This window comes from Miniopterus natalensis, chromosome 20 (assembly GCF_054644295.1).
Source record: "Miniopterus natalensis isolate mMinNat1 chromosome 20, mMinNat1.hap1, whole genome shotgun sequence".
Classification (NCBI taxonomy): Eukaryota; Metazoa; Chordata; class Mammalia; order Chiroptera; family Miniopteridae; genus Miniopterus; species Miniopterus natalensis.
Genome location: NC_142100.1, coordinates 11578248 through 11600038, shown reverse-complemented (window position 1 = coordinate 11600038; position 21791 = coordinate 11578248). Strand labels below are relative to the sequence as shown.

Genomic DNA, 21791 nt, shown 5'->3' with positions numbered 1-21791 from the left:
GGCCAGCCCTCTACCAGGGATCAGCTAGACCAAAAGGAGAGGCATCAGCAGGAAGGAGTAAGTTACTTAGGGCGTGGCTGCGCATGCGTGGGAGAGAGAATAGTGTTTCGTTTATTCCGCAAGGTGTCCAGTTACTCTCTGATCTCAGATAACTCCAGAATTCTCACTATCCCCTGAAGTATTGTTGGTCTACCTGTCTTTTTTAAGTGAACAATTGTTCTTTTGTTCCTTTTTTAGACAGCAATTCAAAGCAGCCAGCATCTATTTTGATAAGTAGGAGAGGGAGAGAGATACTTTCTTTGGGTGTCCATCAGGATCTCCAGGCATCAAGATAGGCCTCCATCAGGGGCAGGGCAGAACAGAAGGAGAGAGGCCAGCAGGAACTGAGTTGTTTAGGGCTTAGTTTGGAGCTTGCAAAAATTGTTCTCAGCTGGACTTTAGAACTGACGAAAAAGTACAGTTTTCTGTTTTATTCCATAGTATTTCACATTATCCTGAGTTTTCAAAATTACCGTAAATTTCTCAAGAAGGCCCAGAATATGATTGCTATCATATTACTCCTACTAGGCAGTTTACGGTTTATGTTTTTCTCTTTAAGAAAGTACGCTTCAAAGAGCCATGTTCTGATATGATAAATGAGAAAGGGAGAGATGGCTTTTCTCTGGCAGGTTATCAGCCTCTGGCTCCTAAACTCCAGGACCAGGCATTCGTCATAGATCAGGTAGAGCAGAATGAGAGAGATAAACAGGAAATAAAGTGACTAAAGTGACTGGATCTGAGGCATTCTTAACAACTGGTAATGTTAAGGGTAGAGTCGGGTGCAAAAGTCCCTGTCCTAATGAACTGTGTCAGTCAAGTCAGGTCTGTCATTCGCAAGGCTGATAAACCATGTTCATATTCTTATTATAGAATCAGACTTTTAATTTGCTAAGATGACATTACAACTTTTGCCGAAGCCCATGGACTTACCTGTGGTAATTGCCCTACATGACTAATGTAGGAAGAAGTAGTAGATCCTAAATTACTTAAAATTTGAGGAGTTTGTCAGACTAGTCTGTACATGGTTTGGGATTAAAAATTAAGTTCTTCAGAGTCGAGTTAAAAGTGTTACATCCTTGTTCAAATCAAAATATATCAGAATATCTTCACCTGGTACCATGTCCCTGGAATTCTCCCTGAAGCCTATAATATTATGATTAGCACGTTGCCCTGGTTAGACGATTTCTGTTTTTGTCGTTCCTTTAGAACATGTTTTTCAAGCAGCCGTCATCTTTTGTGAGAGAAGAGAGAGCGAGAGGTGAATTGCTTGTGGAGTGTCATCGTTATGTTAACCCTCAAGTCCAAGACCAAGCCTCCCTTGGAGATCAGGTAGAGCAGAATACTGTGGGAGGACTGTCACTTTCCAAAGGAGTAACAGAGACAAAATTCCTTAAGATTGGGTTGGAGCTTTTCAAGCTAGTTTGTATGTAGAATACATACTTTTAAGGCTTCTAGAGGTAGGCTGAGAATATAATCTTTTCAGTTATTTCAAAATGAGCTCGTTCAGAAGATTCTAGCTGAGAAAGCATACCTCTGTCGTTTGGGTTAACCAAGAGACAGGTTTTATATAATATTGATTGGTTAACAGTAAATTGTTTTTTTAAACTCAAGTTCTTTAGTATATTTATTTGGCCTTATACATTGTTTTATAACTACTGAAGGGATTCTATTTTTGATCAACTGAAGCAGTGCACCAAACCTAGGCATTGAGTTTGCAAACCAGTTATGATGAAGGATACAACAAACTGTTTGCTACCTCAAAACTTCCTGAGCTTTGCCACCATCTAGTGTTTGTACACAGAATTATTGGTGACACTAGTAGGAATACTTGTGGAAATGACACCAGCTTGTCTCCTGGCTTTACCTTGGGAAAATACTACCAACATTATAAAAATATTGCCTTGTTGCCATATGTTCTTTCAGACATGTTGCTGAATAAAGAGTTGCCCCATGCAGAAGGGAAAAGTGCCAGAATAACCTGGGATTTGCTTTAAAATACCCCAGAAAAAAAAGTGGGAGAAGAGATAGGCAGAAAAAGAAAATGTTGCTAATTGTTGAAGCTAGGTGATGGGTATCTTGGGACTCATTATACTGTTTTTCCCCCTACTTTGATGTGCGTTTGGAAATTTTACATTAAACACACACACACACCGCCGTTAAATTATCCTACCCTAGTATCATTATTCTGGGGTTGTCACTGAAGTCGACATTATTGTCACGAACCCATCATTTCTACTTAGTTAGTTTTATATTTTGTTGTTTCTTTAAAACAACTGTATCAAGCAACCCTCACCTTTTGAGAAATGGAGCTTGAAAAAGGAACTGCTTCTTGAGTACTATTGGCATGTTTCACCCAGTACTGAAGACCTAGCCTCTCCCAGAGAGGAAGTAGAGCATGCTGTAGCGAGGAGCAGGTGGCAGAGAGGGAATTGCTTAGGTTCTGGCTCAAGATCGACAGGGCAGTGTAGAAACTGCCTCAGGGGATTAGTTTTAAGGTCAATAACACTGGCTAAAGATATAATATCCTCTTGTTCTGTGATGTATCACGCCATTCTGACCTATGGAAAAGACTTCAGGCCTCTTCACTGAAGCATTTAGTGTTGCCCTGGCATGATGCTCCTGCTTGGAAAATAGGTGTTCAATGTTTATGTTGTCTTTAGCACAGGAACTGTGAGCAGGCCTCATATAATATGACAGTTGAGACATGGAGAAGGTAGTTGTTTCCGGAGTGCCATGAATATGTCTTAACATTAAATCCAGGACCCGGGCTCTTCCAGGAAGCAGGTAGGAGAGAGTATAGTCAAGACTAGCAGCAGAAAGTAAATTAGAGTTTGATGTGAGCTTCTCAGAGCTATACTACTAAAGACAGTGATGATGGCGATAGTGCTTTTTCTTATTAATAATATCAATAATATTAATGTTAGTATGACTAACAGCCCACATTCTTATGCACTTACCATGTTCTTTGTGTCCATTGTCTCATTTAATTCTCACAATAACCCTGGGAGATAGATTTTACTATTATCGTCATTTTATAGATGAAGAAACAGTTGCTTTGTGGATACAGTTAAGATCCATAATAGTGGCAGGAAGTATAAAGTTTACTTTTATGCCATAATGTATCAGGTTTTTCTGACCTATTTAGATTACCTCAGGGCTGTCATTGCTGCCTACAGTATTGTCACTGCTATTATGCCACTGCTCACACACTTGGTGGATGCTTTTGTATCTTTTAGAGCTTATACTCCAGGCAGCAGCCATCTGCTGGGGCAGCTGAGAGACGGCGAGATTTGCTTCCAGATGGTCATCATTGTCTTCCACCCAAGCACCGGAGAGAGGCTTCTGGCGGAAGACAGGTAGAGCAGACCACAGAGTATGAGTAGTGGAATGTAAACAGGATTATAGGCACTTACTGAGCTGGTAGTGAGGCTGAGCCAAAAAGCTGATTCTTGTTTTAGTTTATAGTGTGTAAAACCTATCCCGACCTGAAATGACTCTAGGGCTCTCACTGAAACCTAGGGTATTGTCAGGAGCACTTGTTGCCTCTTGAAAGAAGTATATTTTATATATCTGTTCTTTATAAAAGGTGTATTTCTGGTGGCCATTCTCTTTTGTGGTGTAAGAGGAGAAGAAATGAGGGGGAGGGGTCAGGAGGATCTTCTACCCAATGACTGGGACTAGATCTCACCAGTAAGCTGGTAGAGCATAAGGCAGGATCACCAAGAAATAAACTACTCAGAGTTTGGGCTGGAGTTTGTTTTTAGGGTTATGTTATATTGCCTAAGTTTTGGTGTACTGAGGTAAGATCAATAGTTTTTCAAGAAAATATTAAAATACCCTGGCCTACTAAGATTTTTCCATGGCTTAACTGAATTCTAGTTTAGTGCCATTAGAATTTTACCACTGTCTAGTTTAGTGCCATTAGAATTTTACCACTGTCTGGATAATTTCTATCTTGTGGTTTTATCTTGTTATTTTAAAAACAGCCTCAGGCAACCAGCATTGTTAGGATATATGAAAGCTAAAGAGAAATTTCCTCTTGGCTCTTTTAGGAGAACAAAAAGAAAAGGAGGCATAGACAGTAGGATTTGGGCCTAGGTTTTCAGAAGTAAACTGCTGCTCTTTTGTGATTTTTAGTTTGGGTCTTTAAGGTCGGCCTAAGGGTTTGCTGTCATGTTTTATTCTACATTGTCATTTATATATCCTGAACTGTGCCAGGCTCTTTCCTACCTGAGGCCTTTTGCATATTTTCCCCCTCTACCTGGATAGTCTTCCCTTTTTGCTTAAAAAAAACTGGTCTTTTCTCATCCTTCAGGCTTCTGCTAAAATGTCACCTCCTTAGAAAAGACTGCCCTGAGCAGATTATCAAAAATAAGCTTCCCCTCTTCTGTTTTTCTTTTTTAATCCCTGCATTCTGTTTCCTTCTCAGTACACAAAACATTTTGTATACTTTTAAATTATTTACTTATTTATATGCCTTCCGCTGGTCTGTAAGCTTCCTGAGGAGAGGCACCACCTGTTTTGTTTACCAGCATGTGGGCAGCCTTGAGCACAGTGCTGGTACTTGGTAGTCTCTTGCTAAATATGTTTTGAATGAATTAGTCAGTCAGACATTTATTGAGCGCCTGTTAGGTGTTATCCATTATTTAGGTAATAAATATCCCAGATAGAACTCTGAACAAGATGTAGCACTCAAATTTCTAAAGAAGAGAGACTGAGACATAAGCAGGTGGTTATGAAGCAGCGTAACTAGTTGTGGAGAATGCGTGGGGCATTAACTGAGCATGGGAGGGGTTCCTGATCTTGACTGTTCAGTGGAGGGTGCGGCTCTGTAGTTATGGCCTCCTCTTGTCCTTCTGCCATACCAGCCCTGTGTCATCAGTCCTTTCTCATTTTAGGTTCCCAAATATTAGTAGTTTCTCACCTTCTGTGAACAGTGACCCCACTATTCAGTTCTCAAAGCCTTCGTTGTACTCCTCTAGGTCCACCCTGTGCATGCACAGCTCAGGGTGACTCTGGGGTATGTGCCAGTTCATACACAGAATTAAAGGACCCACTTTTCTAGCTTGCTCCTCTTTAGGATTCCCATCTTACACTCTCCAGATCCCACGGACCACAATCATAGTTACAGTCAATGAGAGAGAGAGGCCAATAGTGGGTTTACTCCCTCACCAGTGCTAGAAGTTCAACTTTTCTTGTTTTTTTTAAGCAGAAAATAATTTCATTTTTATTGTAGCAAAAGTCAATACAGACTGAAAGAAAACCCACAAAAATTCCAGAGAACCACCATAAGCCTTTTGCTTTTTCTCATTTTCCAGTTTTATAACAAACAAATAAATAACTTAAAAAATAATAGATTTATTGAGATACAGAGTCAAGGCTTCTTAGTCATAGTAGTTATATTCTATAAAGTTGTTTCAAATACCAAGTTTGTAAATACTGAACCATTGCTCCTAGGGGAGATACAGGGTTAGGTTCCTGTGAGTCTCTGATCACATTGTCGTTAGCTGATCAGTACATTGCCTTTGTTTTATGTGAATTTCTGTTTAAAGACCCCTTATTTAATATACAGGGTGGGGCAAAAATAGGTATACAGTTGTATGTGAAACAGTTTATTCTTGTATTATTATTTATTAATTATTATATTCTTTTCCATGTGAACAACTGTAAGCCTACTTTTGGCCCACCCTGTATATTGTTGCTTCATTAACATTGAACTTGGGGCTAATAACTCATGCCTGAAGCTTATCTGATACATATATATCCTCCAGAAGACACATCACAGCCTTTTTATGCCTAGGAATACTAGGTAGTATTGTAGCACTGTGTTTGGGAGCCATTTTAAATAGCAAAATCACCAACAGAAAGCGAAAAAACTTGGCACTAAATGTGCCTTGAAAAGGATACTTGTTTACAGTATGAAGGCTGGAACAAACCTTGTTCAGCCTCAGCTGATAATGTGCACATCTGGCAACTCAAATTTTTCACAGTTCTGTGCGTGTCTGCAGATGACCACAAAAACACCGGGAGTATTGATTTCGGGATTTCAAATAAATTTTAGCAAATAGGTGCATTCATAAATAAGGAATGTGTAAATAGGGAGGATTGACTATAATTTACATGCCCTACAATTCACCCATTTAAGCTGTACAGTTCAGTGTTTTTAGTGTATTCAAAAGGTTGTGCAAACATTGCCACGACCAATTTCAGAACATTTCATCACCCCAAAGAGTCCTGTACCCATTAGCAGTCCTTTTTCCCTCACCCCCACCCCCAGCCCTAGCCCTAGGCAACCACTAGTCTGCTTTCTGTTTCTATAGACTGGCCTTTTCTGGGCATTTCATATAAATGGGATCATGCAATATATGGCCTTTTGTGGCTGGTTTATTTCACTGAACATCATGTTTTCAAAAGTTTGTTGACTTTGTAGCATGTGGCAGTACTTCATTCCTGTCCATTGGATAAAATTCTATTTTATGCTTTAGCACATTTTATTTATCAGTTGATGGACATTTGGGTTGTTTCCATTTCTTGGCTGTTCCGAATGATGCTTCTGTGAACATTTGTGTACAAGCTTTTTGTTGATAAATGTTTTCATTTCTCTTGGGCATATACATAGGAGTGGGTTTGTGGGACATATGCCACTTTATGCTTAACCTTTTGAGGAGCTGCCACAGTGGTTTACAAAGTGGCTGTACTAGTGTTCATTCCCACCAGCAGTATATGAAGGTAGCCATTCTCTACATTCTTACCAACACTTGCTGTTACCTGTCTTTTTAATTATAGCCATCTTAATGGGTGTGATGTAGTATCTCATTGCGGTTTTGACTTTTATTTTCCTGATGGTTAATGATGAGCATCTTTGCATGTGCTTACTGGCCATGTGTATATCTTATTTGGAAAGCTGTCTATTAGATTCTCTGCCCAGTTTGTAATTGAGTTTTTTGTCTTTTGCTTATAGAATTATATGAGTTCAGTTATATGATTTACAAAGTTTTTTCCCCATTCTGTGGGTTGTCTTTTTACTTTTTTGATGGTTTCCTTTGCAGCACAAAAGTTTTTAATTTTGATGAAGACCAGTTTATCTGTTTTTTCTTTCGTGGCTTTTGATTTTGGTGTCATATCTAAGAAACCATTGCCTAATCCAACATCATGAAGATTTACTCTCATGTGTTCCTATAAGAATTTTATGTCTCTTACATTTAGGCTGGTGATTCACTTTGAGTTAATTTTTGTATATTTGTAGATAGGGGTCCAACTTCATTCTTTTTCTTGTGAATATCTAGTTAAGGTAACACTATTTGCTGAAAAGATTATTCTTACCTATTGAATTCTCTTGCCACTCTCGTCAAAAGTCATTTGAGTGTGAATATAAGGGTTTATTTCTGAAATGTCATTTCTATTTTGTTGATCTATATATCTATCCTTATGCTGGTACCACACTGTCTTTGATTACTCTACTTTTGTATTAAGTTTTGAAATTGGGAAGAGTGAATCCTCTAGCTTTGTCTTCTATTCCAGGATCATCTCAGCTATTTTGGGTCCCTTGCATTTTCATGAGAATGTAAGAATCATCTTGTCAGTTTCTACAGAGAATTCAACTGAAGTTTTGATGGTGATTGCATTAAATCTGTTGATCAGTTTGGGGAGTATTGCCATCTTAACAACATTAAATCTTCCAAGCCATGAACATGAGGTGTTTTTCCATTCATTTAGATCTTTCATTTCTTTCAACAATGTTTTTTAAGTTTCAGAGTATAAAATTTACACTTTCATTGTTAAAATTTATTCCTAAGGCCCTGGCCTGTGTGGCTCAGTGGTTAGAGTGTTGGCCTGAGCACTGAAGGGTAGGTCCTGTGTTTGATTCCCAGTCAAGGGCACATACCTGGGTTGCAGGTTTGAGACCCCGCCCCAGTTGGGGAGTCAGGGTGCGTGTGGGAATCAATCGTTTGATGTGTCTCTCTTACATCTCCCTCCCCCTCTCCCTCCTCCTCCCCTCCCCCTCCCTGCCTCCCACCCTCTCTCTCCCCCTCTCCCCTCCTCCCTCCCTCCCTCCCTTCCACTCTCTCTAAAATAAAAAATCAATGGAAAAAATATCCTCAGGTGAGAATTAACAACAACAAAAAATTTAGTCCTAAATTTGTTTGTTTTTTGTTTTTGTTGTTAATCCTCACCTGAGGATATTCTTTCCATTTCTTTTTAAAGAGAGAGTGAAAGGGAGGGAAGGAGGGAGAGAGAGAGAAACATTGATGTGAGAGAGACACGTCTATTGGTTGCCTCCCGCATGAGCCCCGACTGGGGGGCGGGGAGGAAACCCACAACCCAGGCACGTACCCTTCACCGGGAATCGAACCTGGGACCCTTTGGTGCAAGAGCCAACACACTAACCACTGAGCAGCATGGGCCAGGGCCTAAGTACTTCTTGATGATATTATAAACGGATTTTTTCCTTAATTTTGTTTTCAGATTGTTCATTGCAAATATATAGAAATAAAATTGATTTTTGTATACTGATCTTGTATCCTGCAACTTTCCTAAAAGATAAACAACTTTTAAGCTAAAAAGGTAAAGGTAATTTTGAGCTTTTATTTCTAAAAGTTATAGATAATTTGACCCGTGTGATGTCCAAGTTAAGTATAGCAAGTTACACCATAAGGCTTTCCTAGTAACATGGGAGAAATTAGTTCCAGTGTCCTTGCCATGTTGGTTGTTTGTTATGATATTTTCAGGCTCCTCAAGAAATTCTCAGGAGAGTAGTATAAATGGAAATGCTTACGTATTTGAGACATTAAGGGCACTGGTTTTGTATCTTGGACTTCGACCCAGTCACACTCCTAATGGAATGATTCTAAGTGACCACTTAAGAAGAACGTTCTTGCTGAGCATTCAGTTTGTTACTGTTCCTGTGTGGTTTTGACTTGAACCTGGTTCTTTGGTTTATTGTGTTTTACTTGGTTATTTCATTCCAAAGCTGATCCCTTTCGTTCCTGTTTTGATTTTACTCTTATATATATTTTGGTGTTTTATTCAGTTGGACTCGAGGTTGTAGGAGAAAAGACTCAGTAGATGAAAATACCAAAAGCATGCATGGCACTAGCTTTTGGCAGTTTTATCACTTGGTGTGCCTGGACTTTTTAACAGGTTTGTGATAAATGTCAATCAAGATTGAGCACTGAATGCCAAGCTCCACCGACGTTTCGGTTTGGAGCAGATCAAGAGGAAGACAGGAAAGAGGTATGTAACGATAATGGCTTTTGGACACCAGGGCTTCTACTGTAATAGTATTTGTGAAATTGGAGATAATTTGTTGTGTCCTAAGAATTAAGAGCTAATACTACAAATTCCATAGATAAAGGCAAAGAAATTACTTAAGTCATTATAATGTGCTAAACTTCTCTAAGCTCCTAAGATTTAGGGTACCTCGATGCAAAATCAGAGATGTGATCCTAGTGAATTTCTTCAGTTAGTGATATTTGCCATAATAACTTATTTAGAAGAAGAGTTTTAATTTATGGCTTCCTTTCCCCCCCCTTTTCAATCCAGAATTAGTTTAAAACCAACAGTTTTTATCACTGGCCATGCACTAGAACCAGATGTGGAGCTTTTTTTAGATATATTTTTTTCGGTGTCTGAAAAGTCAGGTTTGAGGCATCTGTGTTTTTAAAAAGTATCACTGATGATTGTGCTTTATCTTCAATATTGAGAATCGCTATTAGACTTTCAATGTTTTTACTAAAAGGACACAAGCTACTCAAAGGGCAAAAACATGTCTTTGTGTATACTAGTGCCTTGAGTAGCTTGTATCCTTAAGAGAGGATATCTAAATCCAGAGGTATGGACATATCACACATAGTAGTAGTACTTGCTTTCATTATGCCCGTTCCCTTTGAAAGTATGATGCTTTTATTTCCTTCAGTTCTCCTCCCCTCCCCATGTTAGGCTAGGCTTAGAGTATGCTTTTGTGGTGTGGTTTTAATTTTGAAAAGTTAGTGACTTGTTCTGTTATAAAGTACATTTCACATTCTGTGACCCTGCTTCTGTGGTACTTACTACTTGGGAATGGTAAATACAGTATATGTTTTATCGTATCAGATATAGTCATTTCCTCAAGTGCTGTTGACAAGGGACTACACTAAGGACAAACCAAATGAGTACTTCGTTCTCCGACTTGTCTGTAAATAGAATAGCTATGTGCTTGAAAATATAAAGCTCCTGCTGTATGTGATATTATCTTGACCACCATAAGTAGGAGGAAATTAAGGACTTAGTTCCATGCGACTTCTATGTCATATAGTTTTCTTGTCTAAGGCACAAAGATATTTTCCTTCCTGGAAAGTGCCCTGAGAGCAGAATCTTAACAATCTTAACTTCTTCCCTTTAGCGTCAAAAGCGGTATCTGAGATACAGACGCCTTTTCATGGATATTGAAAGAGAGCAAGTAAAAGAGCAGCAGAGGCAAAAAGAACACAGGAAGAGAATTGAAAAGTGAGTTCTTTCACCTGCATGGTGATCCTTAAATTACCAGATTTCAGAAGCTAAGTTTTAGAAATAATCAGCTAGTGGTTTTCCCTTTTGACCCATAACAGGAACAACTATTTTTTATCTGGATAGAGGTATTAATAGATGGTTAAGAGCTATGTTTTTAAAATAGACTTTTTTTTTTTAAACAGTTGTAGGTTCATAGCAAAGTTAAGCAGAAAGTACAAAGAGTTCCCATTTACTTCTGGCCCCTGCACATGGACTGCCTCTTCTACTGTTAACATCCCGTACCACAGCGGGACATTTGTCACAACTGATAACCCTGTGTGGACACATTATAGTCCGCATTTTACATTCAGATTCACTCTTGGTGTGGTCGGTTCTTACAGGTTTGACAAATGTATAATGACGTGTACCCATCCGTACAGTACCATGCGGAATAGTTTCACTGTTCCAAAACCCCAGGCGCCACCTATTTATTCATCTCTCCTTCCCCTGGCCCCTGGCAACTGCTCACCTTTTTACGGTCGCCGTTGTTTGCTGTTTCCAGAATGCCACAGAGTTGTAATCACGCAGTATGTAGCCAGAAAGCCTTTTCAGTTGACTCCTTCCACTTAGTAATATGCTTTAAGGTTCCTCTAATGCCTTTTCATGGCTTGATAGCTCATTTCTTTTAGTGCTAAGTAATACTCTGTTATCTGAACGTACCACAGTTTATCCATTCACCTGCTGGATGACATCTTGGTTTCTTCCAAGCTTTGGCAACTGTGAGTAAAGTTGCTATAAATATTCATATGCAGGTTTTATTTGGGCATAATTTTTTAACTGCTTTGGGTAAATACCAAGGAGTGCATTTGCCGGATTGTATGGTAAGAGTTTGTTTACTGTGGATAGAAACTGCCAAACTTTCTTTCAAAGTAGCCATACCATTTTGTGTTCCTCCAGCAGTGAATGAGAGTTGTTGTTCCACATCCACGTCAGCATTTGGTGTTGTCAGTGTTTTGGCTTTTGGCCATTCTAATAAGTATCTAGTAATATCTCATTCTTATAACTTGCAGTTCCCTAATGACATATGATGTGGAACATCCTTTCATATACAATTGACCCTGGAACAGTGTAGGGGTTATGGGCACCCCTGCACAGTTGAAAATCAGCATATTACTTTTGACTCCCCTAAAATTTAACTGTAGTAATCTCATATCGATGGAGATTGGTTCTAGTACCCCTATGGATATCAAAATCTGTGGATGCTCAAGTCCCTTATATATGGTGGCACAGAACAATGCATATGACTCGGTATCTACCAAGTTTCTGTCTGTGGTGGCTGATGGAAACACCAGCAAACCTAGGGGATGCAAAGGGTCAACTGTATATTTATTGAAAAATATCCACATGTAAGTGAACCTACAGTTGAAACCCATGTTGTTTAATGTTCAACTGTACTTACTTGTCATCTGTATATCTTCTTTGGTGAGGTTCCTGTTCAGGTCTTTATGCTATCTTTTAATTGAATTTTTAATTGAATTTATTTGGGTTACATTGGTTAATTAAATAGGTTTCAAGTATACAGTTTTATAATACATCATCTGCATATTGTATTGTGTGTTTTACACCCATAGTCTAGTCTCCTTCCATCACCATTAGCCCTCCCTTTACTGTCTTCTACTTCCCCCTGTTCCCCTTTCCCTCTGGTAATCCCCATGCTGTTGTCTATGTCTGTGAGGTGTGTGTGTCTTTTTTTTTTGCAGGCTCCCAAGCACCCCCTTGACAGCTGTCAGTCTGTTTTCTGTATCTGTGAGTCTGTTTCTATTTTTGTTTGTTTGTTTTGTTTTTCCATTCAGTAGATTGTCTCTTCATTTTGTTAATGGTTTCCTTTACTGTGCAAAGACTCTTTAGTTTGATATAGTCCCATTTGCTTATTTTTTGTTTCCCTTGCCCAAGGAAATAGATCACATCAGAGCATGACCCAATTGACTCCACAAGCTGCACACCCAAAGGGAGATCTCCCATAACACTTAAAGAATTAAATCAGTTATTTAAAATCTTATTAAAAAATTCAAGCTCAGATCCAGGCTCACATGTCTTCTCTAACAGATTTTTTCCAAATATTTAAGGGAAAAAATATTGCTAAGTTTTACATATACTATTCTAGAGAATGGGAAAGAGGAAATACTTTCCAAATAATTGTAGAGACCAGCATAAACATTACTAGAAAGCAACATTACAGACTGATTTCTCTCATGAACATTAATGTAAAAGTCCCAAGTAAAATATTACCCAGTGACCTTTGAGAGGGGCATTACTGAAGGCCCCTATTCTTGGAGCTTCTGCCTGAGCCTCTGCCTCCTGCCCCAGGGCAGCAGCTTAAATACCCCTGAACTTCTCCTAAGTCATAAACCCAATGGAAACAAAGCTTTTTGCAGTATCACCGATAATGGAAAAAAATGACTAAAATAAAACATTCCAAGATGTTTTAGAATTATCTTTGGATGGTGGAAATAAATATATATTTTTTCTAGTCATTCTGCATTTGTTAATTTTCAACATTTTTTTAATCATCAGTATATTTGACTTTGGGAGCCTAAGCAATATCTGCACTGTAAGGGGCCCCTTGCTGCTGAATGCCGTTTATTTTGCAATAGAGAGTACAAGGACTTCTGAAATATTTGTGTGATCAATCCCCTAATGAGAATTGTTTTTCTGTGAGATGTTTTATAGTTCTTTTGATATGTTTTTATTCTCACATACTTTTTTCCTCCATTGAGGTATGTTATAATACTGTTGTCCTTAAAGCAACTTGACAAAACTGCTCTAATGGAAAAAGTTTGTGTGGTATGTGTGTTTTGGATTGGGTAGAGGAAGCTTGGAAAAATCCTCATGAAGTTGTCTAAGATAGCCTTTAGGCAGGATTCTTTTTAAACATTTTAAGCATTTTTCTATTCTTAGTGTTCTTTAGGATATAATTGTATAATCTCCCTGGATAAATTTCAGAATCTAAAGATGTTGGCTCAGAAGTTCACTCTTATATGTAGGCCAGATTTGTCTTACTATAAGCTAGTTGTTTAGCCATAATTATGATCTGATCTGCATCAAAAAAACTTTCAGTTCTATAGTACCCATATGTAAGCATTGTACAGACTCGTCAGGCAAAAGATAGAATGGAAATTTAGTTCATTTAACTGAAGCTAAGACATCCTTGATATGGGTATTTTATGTCTAACCTAAATCTTTTTATGACATGTCTAGCACATGGCATACTCAGTGGGGAATTCTTTAGCTATACTGCTGACCTTTTTTGAAAGCTCTTCTGTTTAAGGCTTTTGTTTTATTGCCATTTTCTCATTGGATAATCTTTTTCTTCTTAGATTTATATGCTTGATCCTAGAAAAAATATGAAGGTCTCTGTCTTACAAGTGGTATCAGAAAATTAAATCTTGCTGATAGTTTGCAAATAATTAAAAATTATTTTTGGCTTTTTCCTGGTTGAAGAAACTAAATTATTTGTGCTTTTTGCATGGAGGTTATATGATTTAACTTAAAGACAAAATACTTTAGCAGTATTCTGCTTTCTAAACAGGAACTGATAAAAGCTGCTTTACTTCATTCAGCTATAATAAGAATCAAATGATATGTCCTTACTCATTCATTTAGCAGCTATTTATTGAGCATCTATTAACTGGTAGACATGATGCTAGACTTAGGGGGTGCAAAAAATGAAAGACATGATCCCACTATTCAGGGATCTTACTGACTAACGGGGAAGCAGATAAATGAACAGATAATTACAATACTGTATATTAAGTATTACAAGACAATATAGCATGTGGTTAAGAACATGGAGAGAGATGTGTTCAAGTTCCTGCTCTGCTGCCTACCAGCTGTGTGACTTTGGGAAAGTTACATCGGTGAGCCTTAGTTTCTTCTCTATAAACCAGGGATAATAATGGTATTATACCTCATAAAGTTGCTGTGAGCATTAAATGAGATAACATGTAAATATGCTTAATACAGAACCTGGCATGTAGTATGTGTTCAATAAATATTAGTTGCCAAATATTTAAGGGAAAAAGTTTTACATAAAATATTCCAGAGAATAGAAAACAGGGAATACTTCCCAAATAATTATAGAGGCCATTATAACCTTAATACCAACCTAACAAGGACATTTATAAAAAAGCAATGTTACTAATTTCTCATATAAAAACCTCAAGTAAAAGAAAGTATTTTCATAATATCATTAGAAGAAAAAAATTACAAGATTACATGAGAGCACAGAGACTGTGTTTTGAACCCAAAATTTGGGATATGATGTAGCAGGCCAGGCAAGACTTCCTGAGCTGAGTTTTGAAGGATTAGAAGCAGTAGTATGAGAGAAAATGCTAATTGGGTTGGGGAAAATAATACATGGGAATTCTAGGCAAAAGGAAAAGCATTGTAAAAATATTGGCTCTTGAGAGAATGTGACACTTCTGACATTGATGGGATTGGGACTAATGTAATGGCAGGAGATGAGCCTTAAGACATAAGGACAAGGACAGACAAGGTCGTAAAGAGCTTTGTATGTCATGAGAAGGAATTTGGATTTTATCCTGAAAACAGGAGCCTTGTAGAGGCATTGTAGGGAATAGATAAGATGACTGGAACTAGATGTTAGATTATTGAAGTAATACGCTTAGAAGAAGAGAGGTGAAATTAAATTTTTTAAAAGATTATTATATATTAAGTCTTTACTGTGTGTCAAGCACTTTACATGATCTTCTCTAATTAATGTATAATCCTGCAGGGTAGTGGTAACCACTATTCATTGAGTGTTTACAGAGGCATTAGGTCATTTCTTCACTCCAGTAACCTTATGAGGTAAATTTTATTCTTTTCATTTACAGATAAAAAAATGAACCCTAGAGAGGTTAAGGAATTTGCCTAAGATCTCACTTAGCAATGGCAAAACTGGGATTCAACCCCAGATTCATTTGACTCCATCACCTAACATCTTTGGAGTCTGTAACACCGCCTTTCAGATAAGCCAGGGCCAGGGATGCAATGAGGAAGAGGCAGTTTTAAGAGCATAAGAGAGAGAATTGATAAGATTTTGTCAGATAACTCCAGGATAAGTTTCAGGTTTATAGTTTAGGCCAACAGGTAAATGGGGTACTACTATAAAACAGATTTGCCGTGGAGGAGGAGGGTAGGCAGAGGTAGGGAATATACATTTAGTTTGGAGCATATTGGGTTTGACATGCTTAAAGGAAATCCAAGTAGATAGTCCAGTAGGAAATATTGTTATTTTTAGTAATGATTTAAGAAATCACTAAGAAAGAATACTATCAGAATCAAGAAATGGGGAAATAGGAAGGTTGAACAGAAAAACAGTATCAGCAGGCAGAGATTTAGGCCATGTTAAATTAGACCTTAATCCTGTTTGGTCAAAGAGGAAGATTTCTTCTACCTCCTTGAGAAGTTAGCTTTCTAACAGGCACCTCTTTAACTCCTGAAATAAACCTGTTTCTTAATCTTAGAAGCACAGTTCCTTTTATTTGAAAGTAACGGGATTGATAAATTTTTGTGATTGCTCAAGGAGAAAGAATCCATAGAGACAAAAAATAAAATTAAAAAAATGATAGCCCTTATATTTGGTTTCAGACCTCTATTTTAGTCTAACTACACACAGGGTAGTAATATTTTATATTCTTACTTCCTTTAAAAAAATTTTAAAAACTCACAGTTGACATTCAATATTATATTCGTTTCAGATATACAACATAGTGGTTAGACATTTATATAACTTACAAAGTGTCCCCCCTGATAAGTCTAGTACTCACCTGGCACCATACAGTTATTACAGTATTATTGACTATATTCCCTATGCTGTACTTTACATTCTCCTGACTATCTTGTAATTGCCAATCTGCACTTCTTAATCCTTCCCCTTTCCCCCATCCCCTGACCCCCAATCACCCTCCCATCTGACAACAACCAGTTTGTTCTCTGTATCTCTGAGTTTGTTTCTGTTTTGTTTGTTCTGTTATTTAGACTCCACATGTAAGTGAAATCATATGGTATTTGTCTTTTTCTGACTTATTTTACTTATCATAATACCCTCTAGGTCTATGTTGTTGCAAATGGTAAGAGTTCATTTTTTATTTATGGCCGAGTAATATTCCATTGTATATATGTAGCACATCTTTATTTAGTTGTCTGTCCATGAACACTTAGGTTGCTTCCATATTTTGGCTATCGTATATGAAATGTTGTTGTCTCTTGTTGCAGCCTTTGTTTTAAAGTCTATTTTGTCTGATATAAGTATGGCTATCCCAGCTTTTGTTGTTGTTTTCGTTTGCATGAAATATCTTTTTCATCTCTTTACTTTCAGTGTGTGTGTCTTTCGATCTGAAGTAGGTCTCTAATAGACAGCATATATGGTCTTGTTTCCTTATCTGTTCAGCTACCCTGTGTCTTTTGATTAGAGTATTTAATCCATTTACATTTAAAGTGATTATTGATAGGTATGTATTTATTGCCATTTTATTCTTTATAATTATGCCCCCTCCCTTCTTAAAGAAGTCCATTTAACATTTCTGGTAATACTGTTTTGGTGACAATGAACTTCGTTAGTTTTTTCTTTTCTGAGAAGTTCTTTATGTCTCCTCTGATTCTAAATGACAGCCTTGCTGGGTAGAATAATCTTGGTTGTAGGTCCTTGCATTTCATCAGCTTGAATATTTTGTATCAGTCTCTCTGGCCTCCAAAGTTCCTGTGGAGAAATCAGCTGGCAGTCTTATGGGACCTACCTTGTTTGTAATTCTTACTCGCTTTTACTAGAAGTCTGACAGTGGTTTCAAAATACCTTTGGCATACCGGCGAACCACTATAATTGTACTCACGTCAGTTTCTGGAAACATTGACACGTTGATTTCTGACCTACTTTAGTTTCTATTGTGTATAAGTAAAAGGTATATTTATGCAAGACGCCTTAAAAACATCAGAAAAGATTAAAAACTTATAGAATAATTGTTTTTTTGTTTTGTTTTTAAATATATATTGATTTCAGAGAGAGGAAAGGAGAGGGAGGGAGAGTGAGAGATAGAAACATCAATGATAAGAGAGTCATTGATCGGCTGCCTCCTGCATGCCCTTGACTGGGGATCAAGCCCGCAACCCGGACATGTGCCCTGACTGGGAATTGAACCCTTATCGCCTGGATCCTAAGTCGATGCTCAACCGCTGAGCCACGCCCGGCCGGGCTGGAATAACTGTTTATACCAACTTTCTTAGGTAGCTTTGTCATTTTTGATTTTATGATCCTTTCTGTAACTACTATATGGCAATAGTTCTTGACCTGAGAATCTGACCAAAGCTGTGGATTCTTTTCCCAGAAAATACCATTGAAACACTATGGTGGAGATTTCAAATTGGCAGGTAGTTAAATAGGTTTGAATCTTGGGAATGGTTTATGTTGGAGCTGTAGCTTTATAAGTTACAGGTGGTGGATGGTAACTGAAACAGGAAACATAGGTAAAGTCACTTAGGCAGAAGGTATAGAGTAAGAAGTGGAGAATGCTTAGATATATTCTATTTCTGTTCATGTGCTGTGACTTTAGAAGGCCACAAAGTATTTTAATATCTAAGATTTTTTTCCTTCCTTGAGTCAATTTTTGCTTCTTTGGGTACAGTATTGTCCCTGTTTGTGTTAGATCAGTGATTTTCAACCAGTGTGCTGCAAGAATTTTTAAAACATGCAATACCTGGCTATTTAGTCTGAGGCTCTGACCTCTTTTCCCTTAGATTGTTAAGTAAAAAAACAAGATCAGCCAATACAATAGCCATCCATTGTGAATGAATAAAAATTATACCTACTTTTTTTGTCAGATCTGCAAAAAATATGTTTCTTGGTGTGCCGCAGAATTTTAGTAATTAGTTTATGTGTGTCATGAGATGAAAGAGTTTGAAAATTGCTGTGCTAGATGGATTAAATGAACTGTATAGGTCATTGACCTTAGAGAAAGCTGTTTCATGGAGCTATTCTGGGCCTTAAAGCCACATGGAGTGGTGAGGAGGATATCGGGAAACGCAGACAGAAAGCCTAGACAACACTTGAGATGCTTGACAGGAGAGGAGTGCTCGGGCTCCGGGAGGGGGAGGGCCGAGTGCATCATTTGTAGTAACTGTCCTGTTCTTAAGACCTAAGGTGCCAACATTTGAAAAACAGTGCTGATCTGTTTCCTTGGCTCTTAGTCTACTAGTATAGAGAGTGGTTGGTATAGAGAATTATAACAATGACTTAGCTTTTCTGTTGTCATTCACTTGGTTCCATTTAAATTTCACCAATGAAAGCCTCAATTTGATTAATTATCTCCAGAAAAATCTTTTTTTATTTGCAAGTCAGTTGTGAATGAGCATGTGCCTGTTTTGACCTCTTCTTACATTGCCTTTCTCACATTCACTGCCTTATATGTTTTACATCTTGATCTTCACAGGTATAAAAGCATATTTCTCTGCCCATGTTTCAATAATGGGATTCTCACCTCTGCCCTATTACAACTTTATATTGCACTTGAATTTGAATCCTATGAATTTAAATCCTGTGAAAGCTATGTTTACGTTCCATACTCATTGAGGAAAACTCAGTTTAGATTTAAGCAGCTGTAGCTCAGGAAGGAACAGCAGGCATGGGAGAACAGTTGTAAGAAAACCCTTGTTTAAAGTAGCCTTAACACTCTGCTAGAGGTGGCCTGTGATTAGCCGTCAGAATTTGGATGCACTTAGTTGTTCATACAACATAGCTATTGTGTCTCTTGTACTTTTCCAGTGCTTGATCTTTTAGCCTTTGTAGGACTGTCCTGGGTTTTAATGTGTACCTGTGTTAATCTTACTAAAAGGAGGGCCTTAATACCCCTGGAGTAATTAGGCTGCTATTAACCGATAACCCAGAATTTTCAGTAGTCAGTGATTTATTAAAGAGGTATATGAGTATGAATTGACCTCATACTATTGTTCAGAAAACAATAGCTCATTTGTTTCAAAGTAATTTTTAGCAACTAAAATTATCAGCATATGTTTATAAGTTCTAGTCCTGAGTTAGTCATATTTCTTAACAAAAGCTCTTAAGTTTCTTATGATTTTCTCAGTGAGCTGCTCATTTCCTCTCTACTTGTAGATGGCTTTTAAAATAAGTAGAGTTGATATTTAATAAACTACACATATTTAAAGTATAGACTTAGCTGTTTTGACATATATATACATGAAACCATTACCATAGTCAAGATAGTGAAAATATCCATCATCCTCAAAAGTTTCTTGTGCCCTTGGTAGTCCCTCCTTTCTGCCCTCCTTGACCCCCTTGTCCCCAGCCAACCACTGGTTTGCTTTAGGTCACTACAGATTAGTTTGAATTTTCTAGAATCACACAGTGTATATATACTCTTGTGCTCAGCATCTTTTACTCAGCATTGTTATTTTGAGATTCATCCTTACTGTTGTGTGTATCAAGAGTTCATTCCCTTTTGCTACTGAATAGTATTCCATTGTATGGATATACCACAATTTGTTTATCCATTCATGGGTTTCCAGTTTTTGGCTATTACAGATAAAGCTGCAATGAACAGTCATGTACAAGTCTTTTAAAATATGTTACCTTTTCTCTTGGGTAAATACCTGGGAGTGGAAAGCCTGGTCATGTGATAGGTATAAATTTCATTTTGTAAAGAAACTGTCAAACTGTTTTCCAAAGTGGTTATCCCATTTTATATTATACCAGCAGTGTCAGAGAGTTCAAGTTTCCTTACACCTTCACCAATACTTTATACAGTCAGTCCTTTTTACTTTAGCCATTTGTGTGTAGGTGTGTAGTGGTATCTTATTGTGGCTTATTTTGCATTTCCTGAAGGACTAAAGCTCTTGAGCATCTTTTCAAGTGTTTGTCATCTGTATATTGTTTTTTGGTGAAATGTCTGTGCAAACCCAAATTTTAAAATTAGTTGTCTTATTGTTGAGTTTTAAGTTTTTAAATTAATGTAGATGTAAGTCCTTTATCCAGTATATGCTTTGCAAAAATTTTCTCTTAGCCCTTGACATGTCTTTTCATTTTTAAAAAAGAATTGTTTTTATTGATTTCAGAGAGGAGGGGAGAGAGAGACAGAAACATCAATCAGCTGCCTCCTGCACACCTCCTCCCGGGGATTGAGCCTGCAGCCCGGGCATGTGCCCTGACTGGGAACCAATCTGGCGGCCTCCTGATGCATGGGACGGCGCTCAACCACTGAGCCACACCAGCTGGGCCTCTGTATTTTGTTCTTATGTGCTGATTCTAATGACTGTCAGTTCTGTGTTGGTTTCAGTTGATGATTGTCTTCATGAAGAGTGTGACTCCTTCCTCTTTGCTTGCGGGGTCATCTTTGATGAGATGTCCACCGTTACAAATTTTACTTTGTCGGTTGTTGGATATCTTTGCATTCTTACAAACTTTCCTGAGCTTTGTTTTTGGATGTAGTTAAGTTACCTCAGGCTTTGCTTTTACCGTTTGTTAGGTGTGTCTGGAGCAGTGTTCAGTCCAGGACTAATTGTTACTGCCCACTACCGAGGTAGGTCTTCCTGAACACTCCCAGCACCCTGTGCGTTCTGAGTTTTTAAGTCTGACTGGTGGGACAGGCACTGGCCCTGCTCCATGAGCACAAGGTGCTGCTCCCTGCCACCCTTTTAGATGGCTCTGGCCTTGCCTCGGGTCCTTGCCTCACATGCATGCATAGTACTCTGTTGTGTGTTTGAAGGACCCCTCTGTGGACCTCTGGAGTTCTCTCTCGGAGCAGCTCTCTCCTCTCTGGTATTGTCTTGTGAACTCTAGTTGCCTTTGTGTCCCTGGCCTTTCAGCTTCCGCTCCTCAGCTCAGGGAATCCGCTAGGCTCTACCGCAGCTGCCCTGACCTATCCTGCCGCCTGGAAACTTCCAAGTCAGTCAGCTTGGGCAGTTATAGGGCTCCCCTCATTTGTTTGCCATCTGTCAAGGATCACTGTCTTTCATTGCCTGATGTCCAGAATTTTGAAAATTATCATTTTTTGTGTTTTGCCTGCTTGATTGGTTAGTTGGTTGATTGACTTGTTATTTATATATTTGGTTGTGTAGGATGGGAGGGCACATCTGGTTCCTGGATCCGGTTACTCCATTTCTGCCAAAAACAGAAGTCCTGTCTACTTGTAGTTTTAACCCGAGAAAGCTCTTGTACTTGGATTCTTCCGGGAAAGCTCTTGATAGTAACCGCTAGTCATTTCCATTTGAGAGGC

The 21791-nt window shown here is 38.2% G+C and overlaps 1 protein-coding gene across 5 annotated transcripts in view; it reads left to right on the top strand.

Moving 5' to 3' along the window:
* Nucleotides 1-21791, top strand: part of CCDC15 (coiled-coil domain containing 15) — a 40067-nt gene that overhangs the window by 15536 nt on the left and 2740 nt on the right. The window contains exons 8-11 of one of the 5 annotated variants that reach the window (XM_016204398.2): nucleotides 1246-1368; nucleotides 3276-3395; nucleotides 9181-9273; nucleotides 10421-10524. In XM_016204398.2, coding sequence (XP_016059884.2) covers nucleotides 1246-1368; nucleotides 3276-3395; nucleotides 9181-9273; nucleotides 10421-10524 — 440 coding nt within the window. The remainder of the gene's footprint in view (nucleotides 1-1245; nucleotides 1369-3275; nucleotides 3396-9180; nucleotides 9274-10420; nucleotides 10525-21791) is intronic. The other 4 variants (XM_087828544.1, XM_087828543.1, XM_087828545.1 and 1 more) reach the window with 4 other exon arrangements.